General features: G+C 44.9%; 1 protein-coding gene across 2 annotated transcripts; it reads right to left on the minus strand.

Annotated features, from left to right (window-relative positions):
* Positions 1-9859: 9859 nt before the first annotated feature.
* LOC100383548 (uncharacterized) lies at positions 9860-14862 on the minus strand. Of its 2 annotated transcripts, NM_001176196.1 has the most exons (6): positions 13410-14693; positions 12950-13274; positions 11880-11965; positions 11552-11709; positions 10530-10606; positions 9931-10414 (listed from the first exon to the last, which is right to left on the minus strand). In NM_001176196.1, the coding sequence occupies exons 1-6, from the start codon at positions 14518-14520 to the stop codon at positions 10339-10341; spliced, it is 1833 nt and encodes a 610-aa protein (NP_001169667.1). In that variant the 5' UTR covers positions 14521-14693; the 3' UTR covers positions 9931-10338. The 2 variants fall into 2 exon arrangements, with proteins under 2 accessions (XP_020405508.1, NP_001169667.1); XM_020549919.3 differs by having other exon boundaries at positions 9860-10414; positions 11552-11965; positions 13410-14862.
* Between the last annotated feature and the right edge of the window lie 8111 nt (positions 14863-22973).

Below are 22973 nucleotides of genomic sequence, written 5' to 3' on the forward strand. Positions count from 1 at the left end.
AAAATCTAATTGTGACAGCATGGTATAGCGACGAGACAAAGCATCAGCAATAACATTGTCCTTCTCGTTCTTGTGTTTAATAATGTAAGGAAAGGACTCAATGAATTCGACCCATTTAGCATGACGACGGTTCAGATTTGTTTGGGTACGAATATGTTTTAAAGCCTCATGATCAGAATGAATTATGAACTCACGATGCCAAAGATAGTGCTGCCATGTATGCAAAGTGCGCACTAAAGCGTAAAACTCCTTATCATAAGTAGAATATTTCAGACTAGCACCGCTTAATTTTTCACTAAAATAAGCAACTGGTTTTCCTTCTTGTAACAAAACAGCACCTAGCCCAATACCGCTAGCATCGCATTCAAGCTCAAAAACTTTATTAAAATCAGGCAATTGCAAGAGGGGAGCTTGGGTTAACTTATCTTTCAAAGTGCTGAACGCTACCTCCTGCGAATCACTCCAAGCAAACGACACATCTTTCTTTGTAAGCTCATGTAGAGGCGCTGCAATGGAGCTAAAATCACGAACAAATCTGCGGTAGAAACCGGCAAGTCCAAGAAAGCTCCGAATTTGTGTGATCGTCGTCGGTGTAGGCCACTCCCGAATGGCAGCAATCTTGCTGCTATCCACCTCAATGCCCTGCGGAGTAACCACATAACCAAGAAACGAGACACGTTGCGTGCAAATGTGCACTTTTCCATGTTACCAAACAAACGAGCAGCACGCAAAGCATCAAAAACAGCACGCAAATGTTCTAAATGCTCCTCTATAGACTTGCTGTAAATAAGGATATCATCGAAATAAACAACAACAAACAAACCTATGAAGGCCCGTAGAACTTCGTTCATTAAACGCATAAAGGTGCTGGGAGCATTAGTCAATCCAAATGGCATAACCAACCATTCATATAAACCAAATTTCGTTTTAAAAGCCGTTTTCCATTCATCACCGAGTTTCATTCTAATCTGATGGTAACCGCTACGCAAATCAACCTTAGAGAAAATAACGGCACCACTAAGCTCATCTAACATATCATCAAGGCGTGATAGGATATCGATAACGAATTGTGATGTTATTAATAGCACGACAATCTACGCACATACGCCATGACCCATCTTTCTTTGGAACGAGTAAAACAGGAACCGAGCAAGGGCTAAGAGACTCACTAATGTAACCCTTATCAAGCAGCGTCTGCACCTGGCGCTGGATCTCCTTCGTCTCCTCTGGATTTGTACGGTACGGGGCGCGGTTCGGAAGAGAAGCGCCGGGGATGAGATCGATCTGATGCTCAATGCCACGGAGGGGAGGAAGACCCGGTGGTAAGTCCGTAGGATAAACATCAGCATACTCCTGCAAAAGGTTAACAACAGCAGGGGGTATATCCAAAGACGGTGCATCATCAAGCGGAACAAGCATGCGCGAGCATACAAGTGCATAACAGGGCATATGAGCTTCATGTAGATCATCAAAATCAGCACGTGTAGCAAGTAAAACAGGAGAGTGCAACTTGATTTCAGATTTAATAGGTGCGGCTGATGTCGATTTGACTTGTTGTGCAGTTTTAGCAGCCCTAGTAAGATCATCTTTCAAAATTTGGTCAGGGGTCATTGGATGTATAATTATTTTCTGGCCTTTAAACATGAAAGAATAATGATTTGAACGACCATGATGTAAACTATCAGTATCATATTGCCAAGGTCGACCTAATAACAAAGAGCATGCTTCCATAGGAATAACATCGCAATCAGCATAATCAGAATAAGAACCCAGCGAAAAGGGGACACGTACCGAACGTGTTACCTTTATTTTACCACCATCATTAAGCCATTGAATGTGATACGGATGTGGATGTGTGCGAGTGGGCAAGGATAATTTCTCTACCAACGCTGTACTTGCCAAATTGTTGCAGCTGCCACTATCGATGATGATGCGAATCGACCGTTCGTGCACGACGCCCTTGGTATGGAATAGAGTGTGTCGCTGATTTTTTTCGGCCTGGGCAACCTGTGTGCTGAGAACACGCTGCACAACAAGACTCTCATACCTATCGGCGTCGATGGGATCAACGTGGACTTCCTCATTTTCTGCATGGTTAGTGGCAATCATAGCATGACTAGTTTCCTCAGAATCACTGGCTGAAGAGTACTCACCATTGTCACGTATAAGCAAGGTACGCTTGTTTGGGCAGTCCCGAATCATGTGCCCAAACCCTCTGCAACGATGGCACTGAATATCCCGTGTACGTCCTGTGGAAGAAGCGACGCCTTTGGCAGGGGGCGTCACTGGCTTGGTCGTCCCTGTGCGCGATGTAGTGCTAGGCGTAGAAGGTGCAGGGCTGGAAGGAGTTGAGCTGTGTGTTGGACCCCGGCCTGCAAAAGAGTTAGTATATGTCTTTGATCGTCGTCCCTGCACTTCACGTTCAGCTTTGCAAGCATATTCAAACAATGTGGTTATATCAAAATAATCCTTATAATCAAGTATATCCTGAATTTCCCTGTTCAAACCACCACGAAAACGCGCCATAGCAGCGTCATCCGACTCAACCAAACCACAACGAAGCATACCCTTTTGTAACTCCTGGGAATATTCCTCAACAGATAGTGAACCTTGTTGAAAACGCTGCATTTTGTTAAGCAAATCACGAGCATAATAGGAAGGAACAAATCTGTGGCGCATGGCAGTTTTTAATTGGGTCCAAGTAATGACACTGTTAATGGAAAGTTTTTGTTTATACTCACGCCAGCAAATTAAAGCAAAATCAGTAAATTCACTAATGGCAGCCTTCACTTGGCTATTAGCAGGAATATCATGACATGAAAATTTCTGTTCTACATCCAATTCCCAATCAAGATATGCAGCAGGATCATATTTACCATTAAAAGATGGAATTTTAAATTTAATCTTAGAAAATAAGTCATTAGGGGGATGACGAGCCACACGACGTGCACGACCACGGCGATCTCCATCGTCCTGCTCAGTGTCACCGCCGTATTCCTGCTCCATCTTTGTGGTCAATGCATCAAGGCGTGCCAGGATGGTGTCGAGTGTGGTGCGAGTCGCCGTTTAAGCAAGGTCAAGTTGGTTGAAACGCTCGGTCGTCGAAGTGATCGTTGAATCAAGCCGTTCATGCATCGTCCTAATGTCAGCAGCAAGTCCATCAACTTGTCCCCTTACTTCCTGCAACTGGGCATCCACATGTCGTGTGCTCCTGCCATAGTTAGCGCAAACACCAAAACACCAAAAGGAGAAAAACGAACGACAAAAACAGGGGTGTACTGCTCACAAGGTGCTCACACTAGTGCTGTTATCAAGTTCTTATCCGTTCTTACCAAGCCACAGTGGTGAACTGCAACCAACAGGTGGAACCGGTGAAAGATTGGATGAGCGATTGCCTGGAGAAACAGAAACCTTCTCGTCGTAGAAATATGTGGAGTTTTGGGTAGGCTGCACTCAAGTCAAGGATTAGCACGATCAAACAATAATGCAAAGTTGAATTATAGTGCAAAACACGAAACTATATTGCTGGCCACAAGTGCAAAGGACGGATGGAACTAGCAGAATGGCAGTACCGTAAATATTGTACTAGCGAGGCCACTAGTAGGAATCACAAGTGATTTTGTTTTTCTTTTTTGTATGATTTTTTGATATTTTTCTCAGCACAAGAAGCAACAAAATAGGAGCTACACGAAGTTTCACCTAAAGCAGAAATCAGATGTGGTCTATAGAAAATCAGGAAGTTCTCTGAAAAGCATGCGAGAACTTTGACGAATTTTTTTCTTTATTTTCCTGAATTTTTTTGACAATTTTGTCGAACCCCAAACAGACCATAGGTAAGTTTGGCCGGCCTCAGAATGGTGTCAACAAGCTCCTGTAAAAATTTCAGATTTTTTGGACACCCGAGCGAAAAGTTATGCCCGGTTTACGGAAGGTACCTCAAGTTATGTTTTAAAAACGACCGGGATGAAACAACCGTATCCTTTCTCCTTCGTTTTATTTTTTTTGTTTCTGTTTTTTTTGAGTAACCGAAGGAGAAAAACAAGAAAACGGTCGTTGACTCGGTTTGTTTTTTTCTGTTTTTTTTCGTAACCGAAGGAGAAAAACAAGGAAACGGTCGTTGACTCGGTTTGTTGTTTCTGTTTTTTTTACGTAACCGAAGGAGAAAAACAAGGAAACGATGTTGACTCGGTTTGTGGCGTGATCAAACGGGAGATGGTGGCGGCGCTAGGGTTTGAATGGTGGAAGAACACAATGCAACCAGCAACAAATGACGCGAAAGCACACAAATTCAACAATGCAGATTATTGAAAGAAAGTGCGAGGCTCAAAAGGGTGCTGTGATAAGATCTAACCTGAATTTTTATGTGGTTTTGTGGACTGTAGGAAAAAAAAACGCTCGATAAACTCACCGATCAACCTGGAAGCTCTGATACCAATTGATGTAGCAGAGGTGCCCGATCTTTTGGCGAGTAGAGATAATTCCGATTTGGCGGAAGATGACCCTTGCGATCCGACTACGACGAGCAAGCCCGAGGCGCCAATGCAATCACTGAACCAACTCCCAGTGGTTACCGACCTTGCTGATGCGAGATCGGCCTGATCACGAAGATCGTTTCCTGTGCGCAATCGAAGAACGAACAAGAAAAAGATGCGAGCAATCTAATCTATTACTCGAGGGTGGAGTTCTGAATACACGAAGACAACGCAGATTTGCGCGTGTTCGAGAGTAGCTAAGGCTAACGTAAAACAAAACTCGAAAATAAAAGAGGCGCAGCTCCTAGATAAATAGAGGGGGCGCAGCCCCTAGGGGCGGCCAACCCTAAGTCGTCCACTATGGGCCGCAGTTGGGCTGGTCGTCTATTCTTCTGGGCCCTCATTCTGCAGTAGCATGACGAAGTTAAGATCTCTGGCACGGGCCCGAGTGATTGGCCCAGCTAATGAAGGAAGTGGCGCTTGATGTGGAGGTGCTGCTGGTGTAGTCGTACTCATAGTGATGTCCTCATCACCTCCTTGTACCCTTCATGTATTTGAAGTTTTATCTCCTCATCACCCCCTACCTAGCTACGTATGATGCTAACCAGAGGTTAGGACCCTCAGTTCAAAACATCACCGTAGTGCTCACCATTATCGTTGAGCTTGAGGTTGTGTGTGACCAGAGCACACGTCGACCCTCTTTGCCCTTTCTCTTCTCTTGTTCATAGTCTCTATGGTTAGCACTTGCACACCTAGCTGGCTTTTGGACAATTCTACCCTCACAGACATCAAAATGATGCATGTTGCTACCATGAACTAGTCACTGAGCCACCATGCACGTGACCAGAACATTTTATAGTGCACTCAAGTCCCAAAACCTAACCCTAGACCTTTATAGCTACCCTTTAGATCCCTAGCCAAGCTCAGCTCAAACCACTACCATTAGTAATGATCGGTACCTCGGTCATCATCACCGCTGAGCGACCATTGGTGTTGTTGGCGTGCTTAATGACCTCTATTGAGCCAATTAACCCCCTAGATCAGTGTGAGAGGGGATGAAGAGTACATAGGTGCTGGTCTCACTATCGACAACCTCACCACCAATGAAATTTAGCTGGTCAAAGCCATCTCCTGCCTATGCATATGATAGTGGGGTCAGGTTGACCAATTGCCCTATGGATAAGTGCCTCTATGTGCATAGTCCAAGTGTGTAGGTTTAGCTAGGGTTTAGTTTTGTTGTTCATTTTTATTGTGGAATAAAATATGTTAAACTTTAAAATTCATAACTGGAGCTACAATAGTCTAAAACACATGAAACCAATTTTGTTAGTTTTGTTATGATGTGCTCTACTTGTGAAAAACATAAAACTTGTTGATTGAGGATTGTTTATAGGATGTATCTTTTCTCAAGAAAAATGCTACTTAAACTTGTTAAATATGTACATTAAGTTAGGAATGTCATAAAATATAAAATAAGTTATGTTAACTTTATTTTGCCATGAGCAAGCTAGGAAAAATGATGAACTTGCCATTGGAGCACCTTTTCATTGGTTGTATATATTTATTTTGGGTGATTATTTGTTATATTTTGAAAATATGTATGGGAGTTATATATCAAAAGTTGTGAAACTAATTTTCATAACTTCCTGATAACATGGTATATGCATGAAAAGTATGAAATCTATTGTCTAACACTATTAAGTAGGCCAAACTATTTAACTTGTTTAAAGCTTGTTATTTTATTACTACTATTTTATATATCTAAAACTTCTGAACTTTTGTGTGTAAACTATTTACCACATGAATTGGCTATTGTGTTTGGTGCTACTGCACCACCACCAACTCACTTGTTCCAAATGCTTTTCGAGCTAGTTTTGTTTCAAACTTTTCATGGAATCTCTTGGATTTACCTAGCACTAGTTTTCACAAGTGTTCACCACCACACCTAACTAGACTTTCTTAAGTCATGCTAACCATTTCATGCCCCCTAATAGTACATCCAAATGAATAATAAGGTCCTATCGCTACTCTAATTGCCTAACAACTCTATTTACACTTAGAACTAGTTGATCATTAACATTCTCGATCATTCATTGAAAACTAACAACTGATATCTATTAATAAGGGCACAAATACCATATGATCCCAATCATCTCCCGTTATTGTGACCTAACATACCTTATTTTTGCCAAACACACGTTAGTCACAATAATTTTATGTTGCCATTGATCACCGAAAACTAAACTATGGGCCTAGATGCTTCCAGTTTGTTATGGTGAAAAAGAACCATATGGTGATGCACCTAAGACCGAGAAGGATCTAGTATGTTGTTAATGTTGGTAGACTTGGAATGTTCTTTGATCCAGTCTATGTCGGTAAGGACAATGTCATTGTTTGGACCTTCTTTTAGGATTGAATGACCGGGTAACTTATTTCATCTGTGAATCCAAGTACCTCACTTCGAGGTAGGTATTAAATCAAGAATGGGCATCATCAGAGAAGAGTAAGGATATGTGGTGGGGCAAGGAATGACCAAGGTAGGCATTACCTGAGCGACTTTGCTTCTGGCTGCCCTCTAGGTGGTGTGGCCAATTAAATCCCACATGATCCAAGTAGGTGAAAGGTTACCTAAGGCGTGTGATGTGGATTCTAGCTAGCTAGCTGCAATCGATTTGAATCGTTGTCTTTTTCGGATAGAAAGAAACTTAACTAGCTTCAACAACATAGTAACTTATGATATGTGATGATTAAGTTGGTCATATCAATATTGCTATGATTAACTCTGAATTGTTTAATAATGCTAATCGAAGTGCTTGCTATAGGTTCAATTGTAATTCATCTCTAAATAGTCCTACTAAACATGATGCTAAAACTTTAAAGTTGAGGACTCACATTAGTAAAGCTCTTTATGCAAAATTTGTTATCAAGCTAGCTCCATCAAGAAAAGTCTTGCATAATCCTTGGTGTCAAATTTTACTTTAGTTTATGATGGGTTAGTCAAGCTAAGTGTATTCTAGTATCAAGGGTTCCAATCTTAATTGTTGTAGATGGCATGGCTTACCATGGCTACTACATGAAATGCTACGGTCCAACAGCGGATCATTTTCTTTTATTGGTGATTATCACTAATTCACTACTAGAATTGACATGTATTTGAACTAAGTTGGGTATGTTGTTTGAAAACTATGTTCCTTCTGCTATTGACTTTATATTCAGTGTTGTAATAACTTTTACGTAAACTCTGATATATGTTGAACTGTTTTTGGACTTTGTGTAATATGTGATGTGTATGATGCTGAATTATGTATGATTTTGGTTTGTATGCGGCTTGTTTGATATCCTTCGGTATACTAAACAGACTATCAAATTTATATGGGCTCAAGTTGAAGTGAACCATTGTTTGAGCAGTAGTCCTTGTACTTATGCTCTTGTAAATTGGATGATTCTATGACATATTAGATGTGCATGAAAATATTCACTGCAATACTTCACTACCGGAATTTGACTCTTTGCCGAGTGCCATATTCTTTGCCGAGTGCCACGCAAAAAACCCTCGGTAAAAGAAAACACTCGGCGAAGAAGCTCTTTGCCGAGTGTTTTATTTTTGACACTCGGCAAAGAGTTTCTTTGCCGAGTGTCTTTTTTTGACACTCGGCAAATGGCTCTTTGCCGAGTGTCACAAATACAACACTCGGCAAAGAGCTCTTTGCCGAGTGTTTTTTCTCCAACACTAGGCAAAGACAATTTAAAAATCACATTTTAAAGTAGTAAATTAATTTAAATGAAAAAGTTTTCAACTACAAATTTGTATAACTCATCATGATGTACAATTTATATATTGAACATTTCTTCATATGACAAAATAAAAATAAATTTGTTCATAAAACCTATATCTCTCTCGTAGTTTATGAAACTACGAGAGAGACGTATAGAATTTGTGCATATTGTTAGAACCATCATCTGAGATAAACAAATTACCAAACAACCAAAATAAACTTTGTAGATCTTGAGAAGTTATAGAAGTTTATAGTTGACAACTTTTTCATTTGAAGTCATATTGTCAACGAAAACTACGTCTGAATTTAAAAAATTTAAAATTTGAATTTTGAAAACGACTTCGAAAGGAAAAACCACCAACATGAAAGTTGTAGGTATTGAAGAGTTATGAAACTTTGTAGTTGACAATGTTTTAGTTTGAAATCATCTTGTTATGCAAAACTATGTTTAAATTTTGAAATTTGAATTTTTCAAACTTTCTCGGATGGAAAAACCACCAAAATAAAAGTTGTAGGTCTTGAAATACAATGAAACTTTGTAGTTGACAATTTTTTGATTTGAAATCATCTTATCATTGAAAATTTCGTGTGAAGTTTTTAAATTTAAAATTCAAATTTTATAAACGGTCTCGGATGTAGAAACTATTAAAATAAAACTTTTAGATCTCAAAAAGTTATGCAACTTTATAGTTGGTCACATTTTCAAATGAACTCATTTAGTGCCTTAAATAATCAAATTACTCTCGATTTGTTATAGTACATGGGGAATGGAAACGTAATATAAACATAATTGGTGTAGTAGTATAGTGGTATAGGAGGATATGCGCGAGAGAGAGGTTGCGAGTTCGAATCTCACCATTTATAAAACATATAAGTTAGATTCAAAATAATAGTGAAAATGATAAGGCAACGGATAAGGATAGGGTTGGAGAGTTGTTCCTAGAATTTAAAAAAATGTTTTGCTGTTTTTTTTTTAATTTTTTCGTTTCTTAATTTGCCGAGTGTTTTTCTTTGCCGAGTGCTTTTTGACACTCGGCAAAGTCTTTTGCCGAGTGTCCGAAAAAAAGCACTCGACAAAGAACCCTTTGCCGATGAAATCTTTGCCGAGTGTTACACTCGGCAAAGCCTTTGCCGAGTGTAAAATAGCCTTTGCCGAGTGTCTTAGGCACTCGGCAAAGAACGCGATTCCGGTAGTGCTTAGTGGAACTGTGAAACCATATTTAGAAAAAACATTCTTATGAGTTCCTCAAAATTTTGAAAATGCACGTATCGACTTCATCCACAAATGTATATCATGGCAAAATTTTGAGTTTCAAACGCAATCTAGAAAATTATATTAAAACAACAATTCCAAGTCTTCTAGTGCATATGCACTTGAAATGTATCATTTTCGTATGTTTTTTTATAAAACAAGCAGTTTGAATCTTAATGTGGTGACAGTATACACCAATAGATGTATTATGAATGTGCATTATTAATTTCAATTGTTTATTTTAAACTTCTAGGCTTATTTTAAATGTGGAGTAGATGATTTATACTGAATATAAAATCCGAAATGTGCACCATCAAACTCTCATAAGAATATAGACGAAGAATACAAGACGAGATCAATTGTGAATGCAAATAGGAGGGAGTATATATTGACTGTATTTTCCTTTGAACTCAGCTTCGCACAAACCGATGATGCGCACAGTAAACTTCTCGTCTTCGCAGTATATCCGTTTCCCAAATCCCAATGCAGCGAGCAAATATCGTCACGCATGTATGGTTCATTTCTCGCTACGAGCAAATCGAGATCTCTAGGATAGAGGGCCCTCAAAGCTTAAACTAGGGTTTATATGGGCATGGACGACACTACATGCAATCCTCAAACGACAAGATGGATTAGTAATAAGCAACAAAAACCGCATGCATGTCTAATCACCCCCACAAAGGGAACACTGGAGCTGACTCAAAATTACAAGGCTCCAGCCATGCATGTGGGCCACGCTCGAGTGCAACCAGCTCAGCGTCGTCCATGGTGGTCTACTAGGACCTCGCTCATGCATGCCTCATCATGTGTGTGCAGCAGGACGAACGAAGCAGCTACACTACACTGGCTTCAGTCCAAGAAGGATGTAGTAGATCAAGGTAATCGGCAGCGCTATCATCATGCCAAAAATTACCCTGCAAAATTTAAAACGACCATATAGTTAAATAATCCACTCTTCAGCTCCTGCAAACCCGGCCCAGCAATACACAAGTCTATATCTGTATGTATGTGTGGCTGAGGATCGCTTACATAGTGCTCAGGATGGCCGGGTGGACGTTGTATTCTTTCGCGAACACGAAGGGCACGATCCCTTGCGGTAGAGCCGCCTGTGGAATACAATTAATGTCCGGAAAACCATTATGTAATTATACAGAGTAAAAAAATTACTCCAACAGTACACATGCATATGGCTTCAAAAGGCCTCCACCGTTGTTGCATCCTCACAACAGCCTCTGCATGAGCTCCGCGCTCTTCACATGCGTACGTGCCCTCTTGGCGGTCCTCCAGCAAAGAGGCAAGGAGACTCTCCCTTCCAGCCTAAACCTCACCTCCTATAGGTTAATTGTCCCTCTACTGGAAGCCTAACCTCTCTGACTAACAACTGTGGAGCGAGGGAGCAATGATGACAGCCAGCGGCAGTAAGAGGGCCATGCATGGCAGGTGACAACAAAAGTCGGTGGCTATGGACAGTGGTGCAAGATTGGAGAGAGAAGAAAAGGAGCTGAGATGTGACTGACAATGGAGTCATGAAAGTAAGATCCTGATTTGGGGCTAGTAGTGGCCTACTGCTAAAAATTGAGCCTAGAAAGGATGTATGCTAATGCTATAATGTAGGAGCCTTGGGTAAGAAATAGGGACACTAACTTAGAGCAACCACAATGCATTTCACAAAAGCAGTTCATATGCACTAAGGTGCTGTTTGGTTCATCTAATGTCACTGATACTAGACCATGTATCTCCAAACATATTGTGGTTGCCACTAGGATTGATATAAAGCCAGGAGCTCCACCTGATCAGTTATTGTCTACCTGGACCAGTGATTATTGAATTGGGCAAGACGAGAACTCACTTTTGAAGGCTACTAGTAATTCTCTAAAGCAGACAAGTAGAACTTATTTACCTCAATCCATATAGGTTAGAGTGGTTTAGTGTAAATTTTAAATTTAAATTCTATATCTAACCGCTCTAATAATAACCTCTCAAATTCATATACGTGGACAGAGAGATTAGTACATATGCATCCAAATTAACCAGACCGTATATGGATTTACCTGCACAATGGCGATCCGCAAAAGGGTCCCTCGGAGGCCGATGGCCAGGGACGCGGCGGCCATGACGGCAGGGCCGGCGAGGAAGCGGACGGCCATGGAGACGCCTGTGGCGCGCCATCCGCACGCGATGAGCTTCGGCTGCAGCGCCATAAACAATCCTGGCCACAAAGTAAGCGTCCACAGCGTTTAGTCGTTAGCCTCTCTCCCGAATCCGATCGGGGCCGCGCGCGCCTCGGCGTGTGGGCGCGGGAACTAATTGGCGGTGTAGGGCTACGGGACGACAGGAGCACAAGGGGTGTGGGCTGGGCGCTGGCGTCACGTAACGTACCCAGGCTAAACATGGCCATCCCCAGCCCGGCGTCCGAGAGGATGGCGATGGACTTGGCCACGACCGCCGGCATGGAGATGTGCCACCTGCAACCACCGTATGCCACCCGTTAGTAGGCTTTAGCTTAGCTCGAACAGTACAGTACAGCACAGCACAGCACAGCACAGCACAGCAGCAGAGTATTCACAAACACAATTGGGCCAGACGAATTAAGTAAGCACTGCGATGATATTAGCTAGCCCGGCCAAGTAGACAGTTCTGCTGCAGAAGTTTATACTAACAGACTCCAAAGAAAGAGGTGGTGGTGATGAGATGAGATGAATCATCAATAATTGGCGCCGTGCGAGCTCCCTTGGACTTTCCGGCTCCAACAGTTCGCGATTGGAGCCGCGGTGTGGTCCGGCCGGGGAAACACTCGACCGCCACCGCCACCGCCACCATCCGGGCGCCCGTAAAAGCACCTTTTCAGTTATTCCTGCACCGCCGCGGCTCGTACACGCCGCACTGGCACAGCTTCGGAGGCCCCCTTCCCTGCATTTAGGCTCTGCCACCAGCTAGAGCTTTGCTAGGCCTCGACAAAGATGACAGATCTCTCGGCTTCGGCTCTCGCTTACCGCCAGCAAACTTAACTATAAACAGTGAAAAAGTTCTTTCTGCAGTGCGCTACCGTCGTCTATTATCCTTGCCGAACTAGTCGAGGCCTCTCCGTTGATGTAATGTAAAGTTATTCAGTGCCTGCTAGTGCTAGCACGATCAGAGCTACCAGCAGCCATTGATCCTTGCTGAACTGATCTGTAGGTAGAGTGCACCCTATGACCCTAGCATGCATGAACATTTATACTGGGCTAGTATTGATCGCTACAGCAAGCAGCAAGCTCGTAGCGAAATTCTATTTGCACTGCCCATCCATCCTTGCCTAAATGGTCGCAATCTAACCATTTACTGCACCCCTAGCCCTACCGTGTACAAGTCCTCCCCGCCCCCGGTAGACAGCTAGCTAGCTAGTTTAGTTGGCATAGACAATGAGTGAGGGTGAGGCAGCAGGTCACGTGAAAAAAGTTGTAGCGTACCGGAACGCGACGAGGGACCAGGCGAGGCCGATGAGGCTGGAGTACGTGTTCGGGTTGCGGATCAGCTTGCGCCACACCATGATTAGTATCAGGCGGGTCATCACGCTCGCCGGCGGCATCTGCTGCGCCGCCGAGCCCGCGCCACCGCCGTCGTCCTTCGCGCGCAGCTCGGCCGTCGAGTACCTGGACCCCAGCTTCGTTAGCTGCTCGGGCCCTGCTGCTTCTCCCGCCTCGGCGTCCTCCGCCGTCGTCTTGCCGCCTGATCTGAAGCCGAAACCCTCGGCTTCCCCCGTCGCTGCTGCTGCTGCACCGTTGTTCTCGTTCTCTGAAAACGAAAAAAAAAAGAAAGAAGAGGATGATTCTATCCTTGCCAAGGTTTGTGTCGCTAGACTAGAATTTCGCATATTATACACAAATTAGCATGAAGCAGGCGTTAGCGTTGGCGCGCGCGCGCGCGGACCTTTGCCGGCCGAGCCGTTCTGCGGCATCTCGGCGGGGACAACCATGCGAATTTCCTTGGCGCCGACGTTGACGCCACCCGCGCCACCACCGGTGAAGGCCGGCAGGCCGCTGACGTCCGAGACGGGGGAGGCGCCCGAGCTCCACACGAACATGTGGAGCTCCTTGGCGTCGTGGCTGGGCACGGCCGCGGGCCTCGACGACCGGGCCGAGGCCGAGCGCTCGTCGAAGTTGGACTGCCGCGGCGTCGGCCCCCGCGATGAGTGCATCGAGTACAGCTCGGCGGCGCCGAAGCTCGAGGCGCGCGCGCCGGGCGCCGGCGGGGGCGGCGCGCCGTCGACCATGGCGAAGAAGTCGGCGTGGTTGAAGTTGGAGCCCCGCGGGCTGTGCTGCCGCGACGAGCTCATCGAGTATATCTCCGCGCCCGTCAGGTTGGACGGCCGCGGCGTCGCCATCAGCAGCGACCGCCGCGACGCCGACGACCGGCGCACCGTCACGTGCAGCCGGCCGTCCTCCGCCACCTCGGCCTCCGTCTCGGCGCGCCCGCCCTCCAGCGACACCACGTCCGGGTCCACGTGCAGCGACGCGATGGCCGCCGCGGTGTCCGGGAACTGGTCCGCGATGAGCGTCCGCGCGGCGCGGAACTCGAAGAGGAACAGCAGCAGCGTGTACCAGATGATGCACTGGAGCACCACCACCTGCACCATCAGGGACCCGGCGTAGGGACCGTACATGGCGATCAGCAGCGGGATGCCCATCACCAGCGTGTTGGGCAGCGTCGACACGGAGAAGAGCGTGATGGACCAGTCCAGCCGCGGCGCCGCCAGCCTGGAGGGCAGGCGCGAGCACGCGGCCAGCCCCGCGAGGACGACCAGCTTCTGCAGCGTGTCCGCGGCCAGGAACCGGAGGTTCATGGCGTACGGGTCGTTGGTGGAGATGAAGTGGAAGGACAGCAGCGGCACGGCGAAGATGGCCACGAAGCGGTTGATGCCGGAGCACTGGTCCGCCGTGAAGATGCGCCACCACCGCACCGACCCGTACGCCAGGAACATGGCCACGTACAGGGGCACCATCGCGGTCAGCACCGTGTATACATCGTTCCACGATATCATCTCGGTCTCGGCCCACCACCCCCGGCGGCCAAACGCCCAACGGAGGAGGAACCGAGGGAGCAGGGGCAGGGCTCTCGGGATTCCGGTCTGGCTTCTTCTTCTGGAGTGGAAGGTGAGGTGTGATGTGAGTTGGTGCGGACTCTCGGGTGGAGTATCTGAGTTACATGCAGGAGTGGGCTCCTCCGGTCTTGTGAATGTGAAGTGGGCAACGCCGGTCGCCGGCGCCATTCTATTTATATGGGAGCAGTGTGATTCGGTTGCGACTGCGACAAACAAACACCATCTCTAGATCGACCGATCCGGTGGGCTGCCGTGTGCTCGGAAGAAACGACGGAGACGCGCAGCCCATTTGACGCGGATGCAAACTCGTGGGATTTGAATCAAGATTCATTTATTTCCAGGGGGGCATGAAAATCAACATTGATTTCTTTCAGATAGAATCAAGGTAGATCTAGTATGTGTTTTTCCCCCAATAAATCAACCTTTAAAGATATCCTAATTTAAACTTTTATTGGTCTGACTAAATTTATAGAAAACAGCACCAATATTTATGGAATAAAATCAGTATTATTAAGTGGATCTAGATAGTCGATAAAAAAATTTACAAAAATTAGTCAAATATATAAAGATTGCATAGGACAAGTTTATAAGTTATTTATTTAGAGGCGAAAGAGTATCTTCGTGAATTTGGTTGAAGATCAGGCCCCGTTTCAAATGACCTGGAAACGTGTTCCTTCTCCTCTGTTTGAAAGTAGTTTGGTTATCGCTTTTGTAGTCAATCTTTGTATGAATGGCGTACAAGAGAGAAGATAGAGAGACTTAAGGATCTAAATATTTTATATTTTGGTACAAATTTTGAACCCCCCGATTTTTTATATTTTATGACGAAATGAGTAAAGAAAAATAGAGGTTTTAGTTCCAGTAATGGAATAGAGATGCAGCACTTGGATCAAATGATTGAGAGAAAATTTTCTAGTGGAAAGGCTATGAAAGCTGTAATTTTGAAGGAAAGGGAAAAACAACTATGTTCAGAGCTAAGGAAAAAAGTTCCTGCAACACTCGCTCGCTCTCTCACGAGCTAATCAAGCTTGTCTCGTTTCTGTTCCTCGTCACAAAGTTTCATAGATGTTAGAAAAAAAAAATCATTAGACAAGGAGAGGAGCTTCAGGCTAAAATGTCACTACGAGCTCTAGTTTATCTGGGGACGCAAAAATGATATTTTTGATGATATATTTGTTGTTAATATGTTCACTATATTAATATTAGCTAGCATATTATGATTTTTATTGTCGAACGCAGTGACGTTAAGTGTTGGTTTGGTGACAAGTGATTTGGAGGGGATCTATATAGCAGAAATCCCTTGCAATTCAAATCATTTCATTCCCCATGGATTCCCTCTAAATTCTGTTGAATAATTAGACAAATTTCAGATTAAATTCCGAATATAAATCATGACAAAATCAGAAGAACTAAAGTAAAAAGTCAAATAAGATGATGCGAACTGATTAGACATACTGATAAATGGCGCGCGCCGGAATCAGCAGGGTTGACGACGTCGAAGCAGCGAAATTAGCAGGGTCGACGAGGTCAGAAGATCACGAGCAGTCGCGTGAGGACGCTTCCCAAAAACCTTATTCGCCCTCTCCCGGTGCAGGATCTAGAAGGCGAAGGGTTCCGAAGACCTGCTCTCCTGATCGCAGATGCACGTCTGCGGTCGGGATGAAGAGAACTGGAAGGCGGCTCAGCTGTGAAGAGAGGCGAAAGCGAAACTGGGATGATTTGGATGCTGGCTGCCAGGCTCCTTTTAAGGGTCGAGTCCGCGACCAGATAACTATCTTCGATCTTATCCGCCCACGAAATCTCGCGTTCAGTTTAGATTTTATAGCGATCGGTTAGAATTCTAAACTTAACAGCCAAGTAACCAAAAATTCAAACGGCAAAAAGAAGCCACGCCCCCGCAAGGTGAGGGGCCGGATTTCGGCAGACCATTCACACGCATGTCGTGCGCCCTTCGCCCCGCCCCGCCCCGGCTAGGCGAGGCGAGGTGAGCACGCGTGTGGCTCTCCACACTCTCTCCTCTCATCCATGACTTGGTGAGTGAGTGTGGCTTCCATATTTAAACTAGCTCTACTCCACTAGAACTAGCAATATGGTGCTATTGCTTGCACCATTCCCTAGCCATACACTTATATGGGCTTTTGTGATTTTCCTGGGATTTATTTGAATTTCTCAATTGGGTCTAGCCCATAAATCCTAACAATCCCCCACCAGATCTCAAATGCCCATCTGCAGTTTTCGCCACTGTTCACTATTGTTTAATATACTAGTTTTTCAGCAGAGACTGTTAAGTTGAACTTCCGCCTAGAACTCTAAGCTACACCAACCCACAACTTGGACAATGGACTATGCCTTAAATTGCAAGTTTTGCGTGAATGAGTTTCACTTGAAGTCATGACCAGTACTTGGCTACCAGTAGTCCCCTTCTCGGGTGGAGCATATACGTCGTACTCCAAGGTCTCTTCATGAGTTTACTAGAGATCACCCAGATCTCATAGACTGCGACGTTAGACAGTCTAACTCATATAGGTGTGTTCTTTCAAGAATGTTCTACAGGACAACATCTTTGCTAATACAAGCTAACAGAACACATTAAGGCACAAAGCCAACTTGCCTTACAACATTTGAGAGTATTGCATCTTTTCTTAGAGAGGGTCAAAGGTTACTCTCCTCAGTTAACCAATGGCTTGTTCTTCCCAGGACCTAATTCACGGGATCTCCGATCATATAGACTGGGTTTCCACCATGGCAACTTATTCGGGTCTCATACCCATCTCTCTTGATGCTATTTCTATCACATTACGTGGTAGTCCCTTGGTAAAAGGATCTGAAAGGGAAATGTGCCCTTGGGCTATTTCTAAGTATTTTGGTGATTTAGTGCCCAACACAGGTGCCTAATTGTAAAATGGTGGACAAAGTACAAATCAAGGATAAAGGTATGTTTCTCAGACTTAGTACATTGTTTTATGGACTAATGTATTGTGTCTAAGTGCTGGAAGCAGAAAAAATCGAGTTGGAGAAGAGATGGCTCGAGCAGCCAAAGTCTGCCCAGTCTGGGTGCACCGGACTGTCCGGTGGTGCACCGGACAGTGTCCGGTGCGCCAGGCTGGCTTGGGCAAAGTGGCTGCTCTCGGGACTTCGACGGCGGTGTACGGCTAAAATTCACCGGACTGTCCGGTGGGCCGCTCACAGGCGAACTCGTCGCTCTCGGGAAACCATCAACGGCGTACGGCTAAAATTCACCGGACTGTCCGGTGTGCACCGGACTGTCCGGTGAGCCAACGGTCGGCCGCGCAATCTGCGCGGGACACGTGGCCGAGCCAACGGCTAGAAGATGGCACCGGACTGTCCGGTGTGCACCGGACATGTCAAGTGTACTAACGGCTCCCAGGCTGCCAACGGTCGACTCCGCTGTTTATGGAAAGAAATCGGGCACCGGACATGTCCGGTGTGCACCGGACTGTCCGGTGCGCCAGACGACAGAAGGCAAGAATTGCCTTCCCAGATTGCTCCCAACGGCTCCTAGCTGCCTTGGGGCTATAAAAGGGACCCCTAGGCGCATGGAGGAGTACACCAAGCATCTCCTAATCATTTCTAAGCACCAAGACATCGATTTCGCGCATTCGTTTCATTGTGATAGCATATAGAGCTCTAGTGGAGTTGTGAACTCATTGAGTTGTGTTGCGAGCTCTTGTTGCGACTTGTGTGCGTGTTGACACTTTGATTCTTGTGTCTTGTGTGTGTTGCTAATCCCTCCCTTGCTCCGTGTTCTTTGTGAATTTCAAGTGTAAGGGCGAGAGGCTCCAAGTTGTGGAGATTCCTCGCATACGGGATTGAGATAAAGCAAGCAAAACACCGTGGTATTCAAGTGGGTCTTTGGACCGCTTGAGAGGGGTTGATTGCAACCCTCGTCCGTTGGGACGCCACAACGTGGAGTAGGCAAGCGTTGGTCTTGGCCGAACCACAGGATAACCACCGTGCCATCTCTGTGATTGATCTTTGTTGGTTATTGTGTTTCGTTGAGGATTCCTCTATAGCCACTTGGCAATTATTGTGCTAACAATTAACCAAGTTTTGTGGCTTAAGTTTTGAAGTGTTACAGGATCACCTATTCACCCCCCTCTAGGTGCTCTCAATTGGTATCGGAGCCATTCTCTTCACTAAGGGACTAACAACCCGAAGAGATGGATCCTAAGGGGAAGGGTATTGTGATCAATGACAAAGAGAAGGAATCCTTCGTCAACGAGCCGAAGGACGACAAGCCTACCGACTCCGGTTCGGGTCATAGACGAAAGGAAGGGAAGAAGAAGAAGACAAGGCGCATCAAGGAGATCGTCTACTACGACGACAGTGATGAGTCTACTTCTTCCCAAAAGGACGACGACCACAACGACTACGAGAGAAGGAAACCGGTTAATTCGAACTTTTCTTTTGACTACTCTCGTATTCCACAAAGTTCAAATTCACATTTGCTCTCCATTCCACTCGGCAAGCCTCCACACTTTGATGGGGAGGACTACGGATTTTGGAGCCACAAAATGCGTAGTCACCTATTCTCTCTCCATCCTAGTATATGGGAGATTGTAGAGAGTGGAATGCACTTTGATAGTTCGGATAGTCCCATGTTCATTAATGAACAAATTCATAAGAATGCACAAGCTACTACTGTTCATCTAGCTTCTTTGTGCAGGGATGAATACCATAAAGTGAGCGGCTTGGATAACGCCAAGCAGATCTGGGACACCCTCAAGATTTCTCATGAGGGGAACGACGTCACCTTGCTCACCAAGATGGAGTTGGTGGAGGGCGAGCTTGGACGGTTCGCGATGATAAGGGGCGAGGAGCCGACACAAACATACAATCGGCTCAAGACCCTTATCAACAAGATAAGGAGCTACGGAAGCACGTGATGGACGGACCACGACGTCGTCCGACTGATGCTAAGGTCCTTTACCGTTCTTGATCCTCATTTGGTGAATAATATTCGTGAGAATCCCAGGTACACCAAAATGTCGCCCGAGGAAGTCCTAGGAAAATTCGTCAGCGGGCGAATGATGATCAAGGAGGCGAGGTACGTGGACGACGCCTTGAATGGACCGATCAACGAGCTGCAACCTCTTGCTCTCAAAGCAACAAGAAGCAAGGAGGCGCTACCTAGCAAGGTGGCACAAATTGAGGCGGCCGGACTTAATGATGAAGAGATGGCCCTCATCATCAAAAGATTCAAGACAGCGCTTAAGGGTCGCAAGGGACAGCCAAGCAAGACCAAAGCCAAGGGGAAGCGCTCATGCTTCAAATGCGGTAAGCTTGGTCATTTTATTGCTAACTGTCCCGAGAATGATAGTGAACAGGACCAAGGGAACAAGAGGGAGAAAAAGAAGAACTATAAGAAGGCAAAGGGCGAGGCACATCTAGGCAAGGAGTGGGATTCGGATTGCTCCTCCTCTGACTCCAACAATGAGGGACTCGCCGCCACCGCCTTGAACAAGTCATCCCTCTTCCCAAACGAGCGTCACACTTGCCTCATGGCAAGAGAGAAGAAAGTAAGCACTCATGATACTAGTACTTATGCTTCTTCAAGTGAGGATGAGTTTAGTGATGATGATGAGATAGATTACTCATGCTTATTCAAGGGATTAGATAGATCTAAAATTGATAAGATTAATGAGTTGATTGATGCTTTGAATGACAAGAATAGATTACTAGAAAAACAAGAGGATCTTTTATATGAGGAGCATGATAAATTTGTTAGTGCACAAAAATCTCTTGCTCTTGAAATTAGAAGGAATGAAATGCTCTCTAGTGAATTGTCTTCTTGTCATGAAACCATTGCTACTTTAAGAAGTGTTAATGATGATTTAAGTGCTAAACTAGAAGTAGCTAGTAAATCTAATTCTTGTGTCGAAATTGTTGAAACTTGTAATAGGTGTAAAGATTTTGACATTGATGCTTGTAGTGATCATTTAGTTTCAATTTCAAAATTAAATGAGGAATTGGCTAGTCTTAATGCCCAACTTAAGACTAGCAAGAATGAATTTGACAAGTTAAAATTTGCAAGGGATGCCTACACGATTGGTAGACATCCCTCAATTAAGGATGGACTTGGCTACAAGAGGGAAGCCAAGGACTTGACAAGCCATAAGGCTCCCATCTCTGCCAAGGAGAAAGGGAAGACCCCTATGGCTAGTAGTGTGCAAAAGAATCATGCCTTTATGTACCATGATAGGAGACAATCTAGAAATGCTTATAGGAGTTGTAATGCATATAATGCCTTTGATCCTCATGCCATGTTTGCTTCTAGTTCTTCTTATGTGCATAATAGAAATGTTGGTAGGAGAAATGTTGTTCATAATATGCCTAGGAGAAATGTTGTTAATGTTCCTAGGAAAGTAAATGAACCTTCTACAATATATCATGTTTTAAATGCTTCCTTTGCTATTTGTAGAAAGGATAGGAAAATAGTTGCTAGAAAGTTAGGGGCAAAATGCAAGGGAGACAAAACTTGCATTTGGGTCCCTAAGGATATTTGCACTAACCTTGTAGGACCCAACATGAGTTGGGTACCTAAGACCCAAGCCTAAATTTGCCTTGCAGGTTTATGCATCCGGGGGTTCAAGCTGGATTATTGACAGCGGATGCACAAACCATATGATGGGAGAGAAGAAGATGTTCACCTCCTACGTCAAAAACAAAGATTCCCAAGATTCAATAATATTCGGTGATGGGAATCAAGGCAAGGTAAAAGGGCTAGGTAAATATGCAATCTTCAATGAGCACTCTATCTCTAATGTGTTTTTAGTAGAGTCTCTTGGATATAATTTACTATCTGTTAGTCAATTATGTAATATGGGATATAATTGTTTATTTACAAATGTAGATGTGTCTGTCTTTAGAAGATGTGATGGTTCACTAGCTTTTAAGGGTGTACTAGACGACAAACTTTACTTAGTTGATTTTGCAAAAGAAGAGGCCGGTCTAGATGCATGCTTAATGGCTAAGACTTGCATGGGCTGGTTGTGGCATCGCCGCTTAGCACATGTGGGGATGAAGAACCTCCACAAGCTTCTAAAGGGAGAACACGTGATAGGTCTAACCAATGTTCATTTCGAAAAAGATAGACCTTGTGCAGCTTGTCAAGCAGGGAAACAGGTGGGAGGCTCTCATCACACCAAAAATGTGATGACAACATCAAGACCTCTGGAGCTGCTGCATATGGACCTCTTCGGACCTGTCGCCTATCTGAGCATAGGAGGAAGTAAGTATGGTCTAGTTATTGTTGATGACTTTTCCCGCTTCACTTGGGTGTTCTTTTTGCAGGATAAGTCTGAAACCCAAGGGACCCTCAAGCGCTTCCTAAGGAGAGCTCAAAATGAGTTTGAGCTCAAGGTGAAGAAGATAAGGAGCGACAACGGGTCCGAATTCAAGAACCTTCAAGTGGAGGAGTTCCTTGAGGAGGAGGGGATCAAGCACGAGTTCTCCGCTCCCTACACACCTCAACAAAATGGTGTGGTAGAGAGGAAGAACAGGACGCTCATAGATATGGCAAGGACTATGCTTGGAGAGTTCAAGACCCCCGAGTGCTTTTGGTCGGAAGCCGTGAACACGGCTTGCCACGCCATCAACAGGGTCTACCTTCACCGCCTCCTCAAGAAGACTTCATATGAGCTGCTGACTGGTAACAAACCCAATGTATCGTACTTTCGTGTATTTGGGAGTAAATGCTACATTCTAGTGAAGAAGGGTAGGAATTCCAAATTTGCTCCCAAAGCCGTAGAAGGGTTTTTATTAGGTTATGATTCAAATACAAAGGCGTATAGGGTCTTCAACAAATCATCGGGTTTGGTTGAAGTCTCTAGCGACGTTGTATTTGATGAGACTAATGGCTCTCCAAGAGAGCAAGTTGTTGATCTTGATGATGTAGATGAAGAAGATGTTCCAACGGCCGCGATACGCACCATGGCGATTGGAGATGTACGGCCTCAGGAACAACTGGAGCAAGATCAACCGTCTTCCTCAACTATGGTGCACCCCCCAACCCAAGATGATGAACAGGTACCTCAAGTGGAGGCACATGATCAAGGGGGAGCACAGGATGTTCAAATTGAAGAGGAAGAAGCACCTCCAACCCAAGTTCGAGCGACGATTCAAAGGGATCATCCCGTCGACCAGATATTGGGTGATATTAGCAAGGGAGTAACTACTCGTTCAAGATTGGTTAATTTTTGTGAGCATTACTCTTTTGTCTCTTCTATTGAGCCTTTCAGGGTAGAAGAGGCCTTGCTAGATCCGGACTGGGTGTTGGCCATGCAAGAGGAACTCAACAATTTCAAGCGCAATGAAGTTTGGACACTGGTGCCTCGTCCCAAGCAAAATGTTGTGGGAACCAAGTGGGTGTT

The sequence above is a fragment of the Zea mays genome, chromosome 3 (genome assembly GCF_902167145.1).
Source record: "Zea mays cultivar B73 chromosome 3, Zm-B73-REFERENCE-NAM-5.0, whole genome shotgun sequence".
Lineage (NCBI taxonomy): Eukaryota > Viridiplantae > Streptophyta > Magnoliopsida > Poales > Poaceae > Zea > Zea mays.

What these genes read in the sequence shown, in the direction of transcription:
- LOC100383548 (XM_020549919.3), bottom strand. Translation starts at nt 14,748, where the DNA reads ATGGCGCCGGCGACCGGCGTTGCCCACTTCACATTCACAAGACCGGAG. An exon ending in TGGTCCCTCGTCGCGTTCCG is followed by an intron (nt 11,966 to 12,949) that starts GTACGCTACAAC and finishes CGGTGGTTGCAG; the next exon opens with GTGGCACATCTCCATGCCGG. An exon ending in TGCGGATCGCCATTGTGCAG is followed by an intron (nt 10,607 to 11,551) that starts GTAAATCCATAT and finishes TGTATTCCACAG; the next exon opens with GCGGCTCTACCGCAAGGGAT.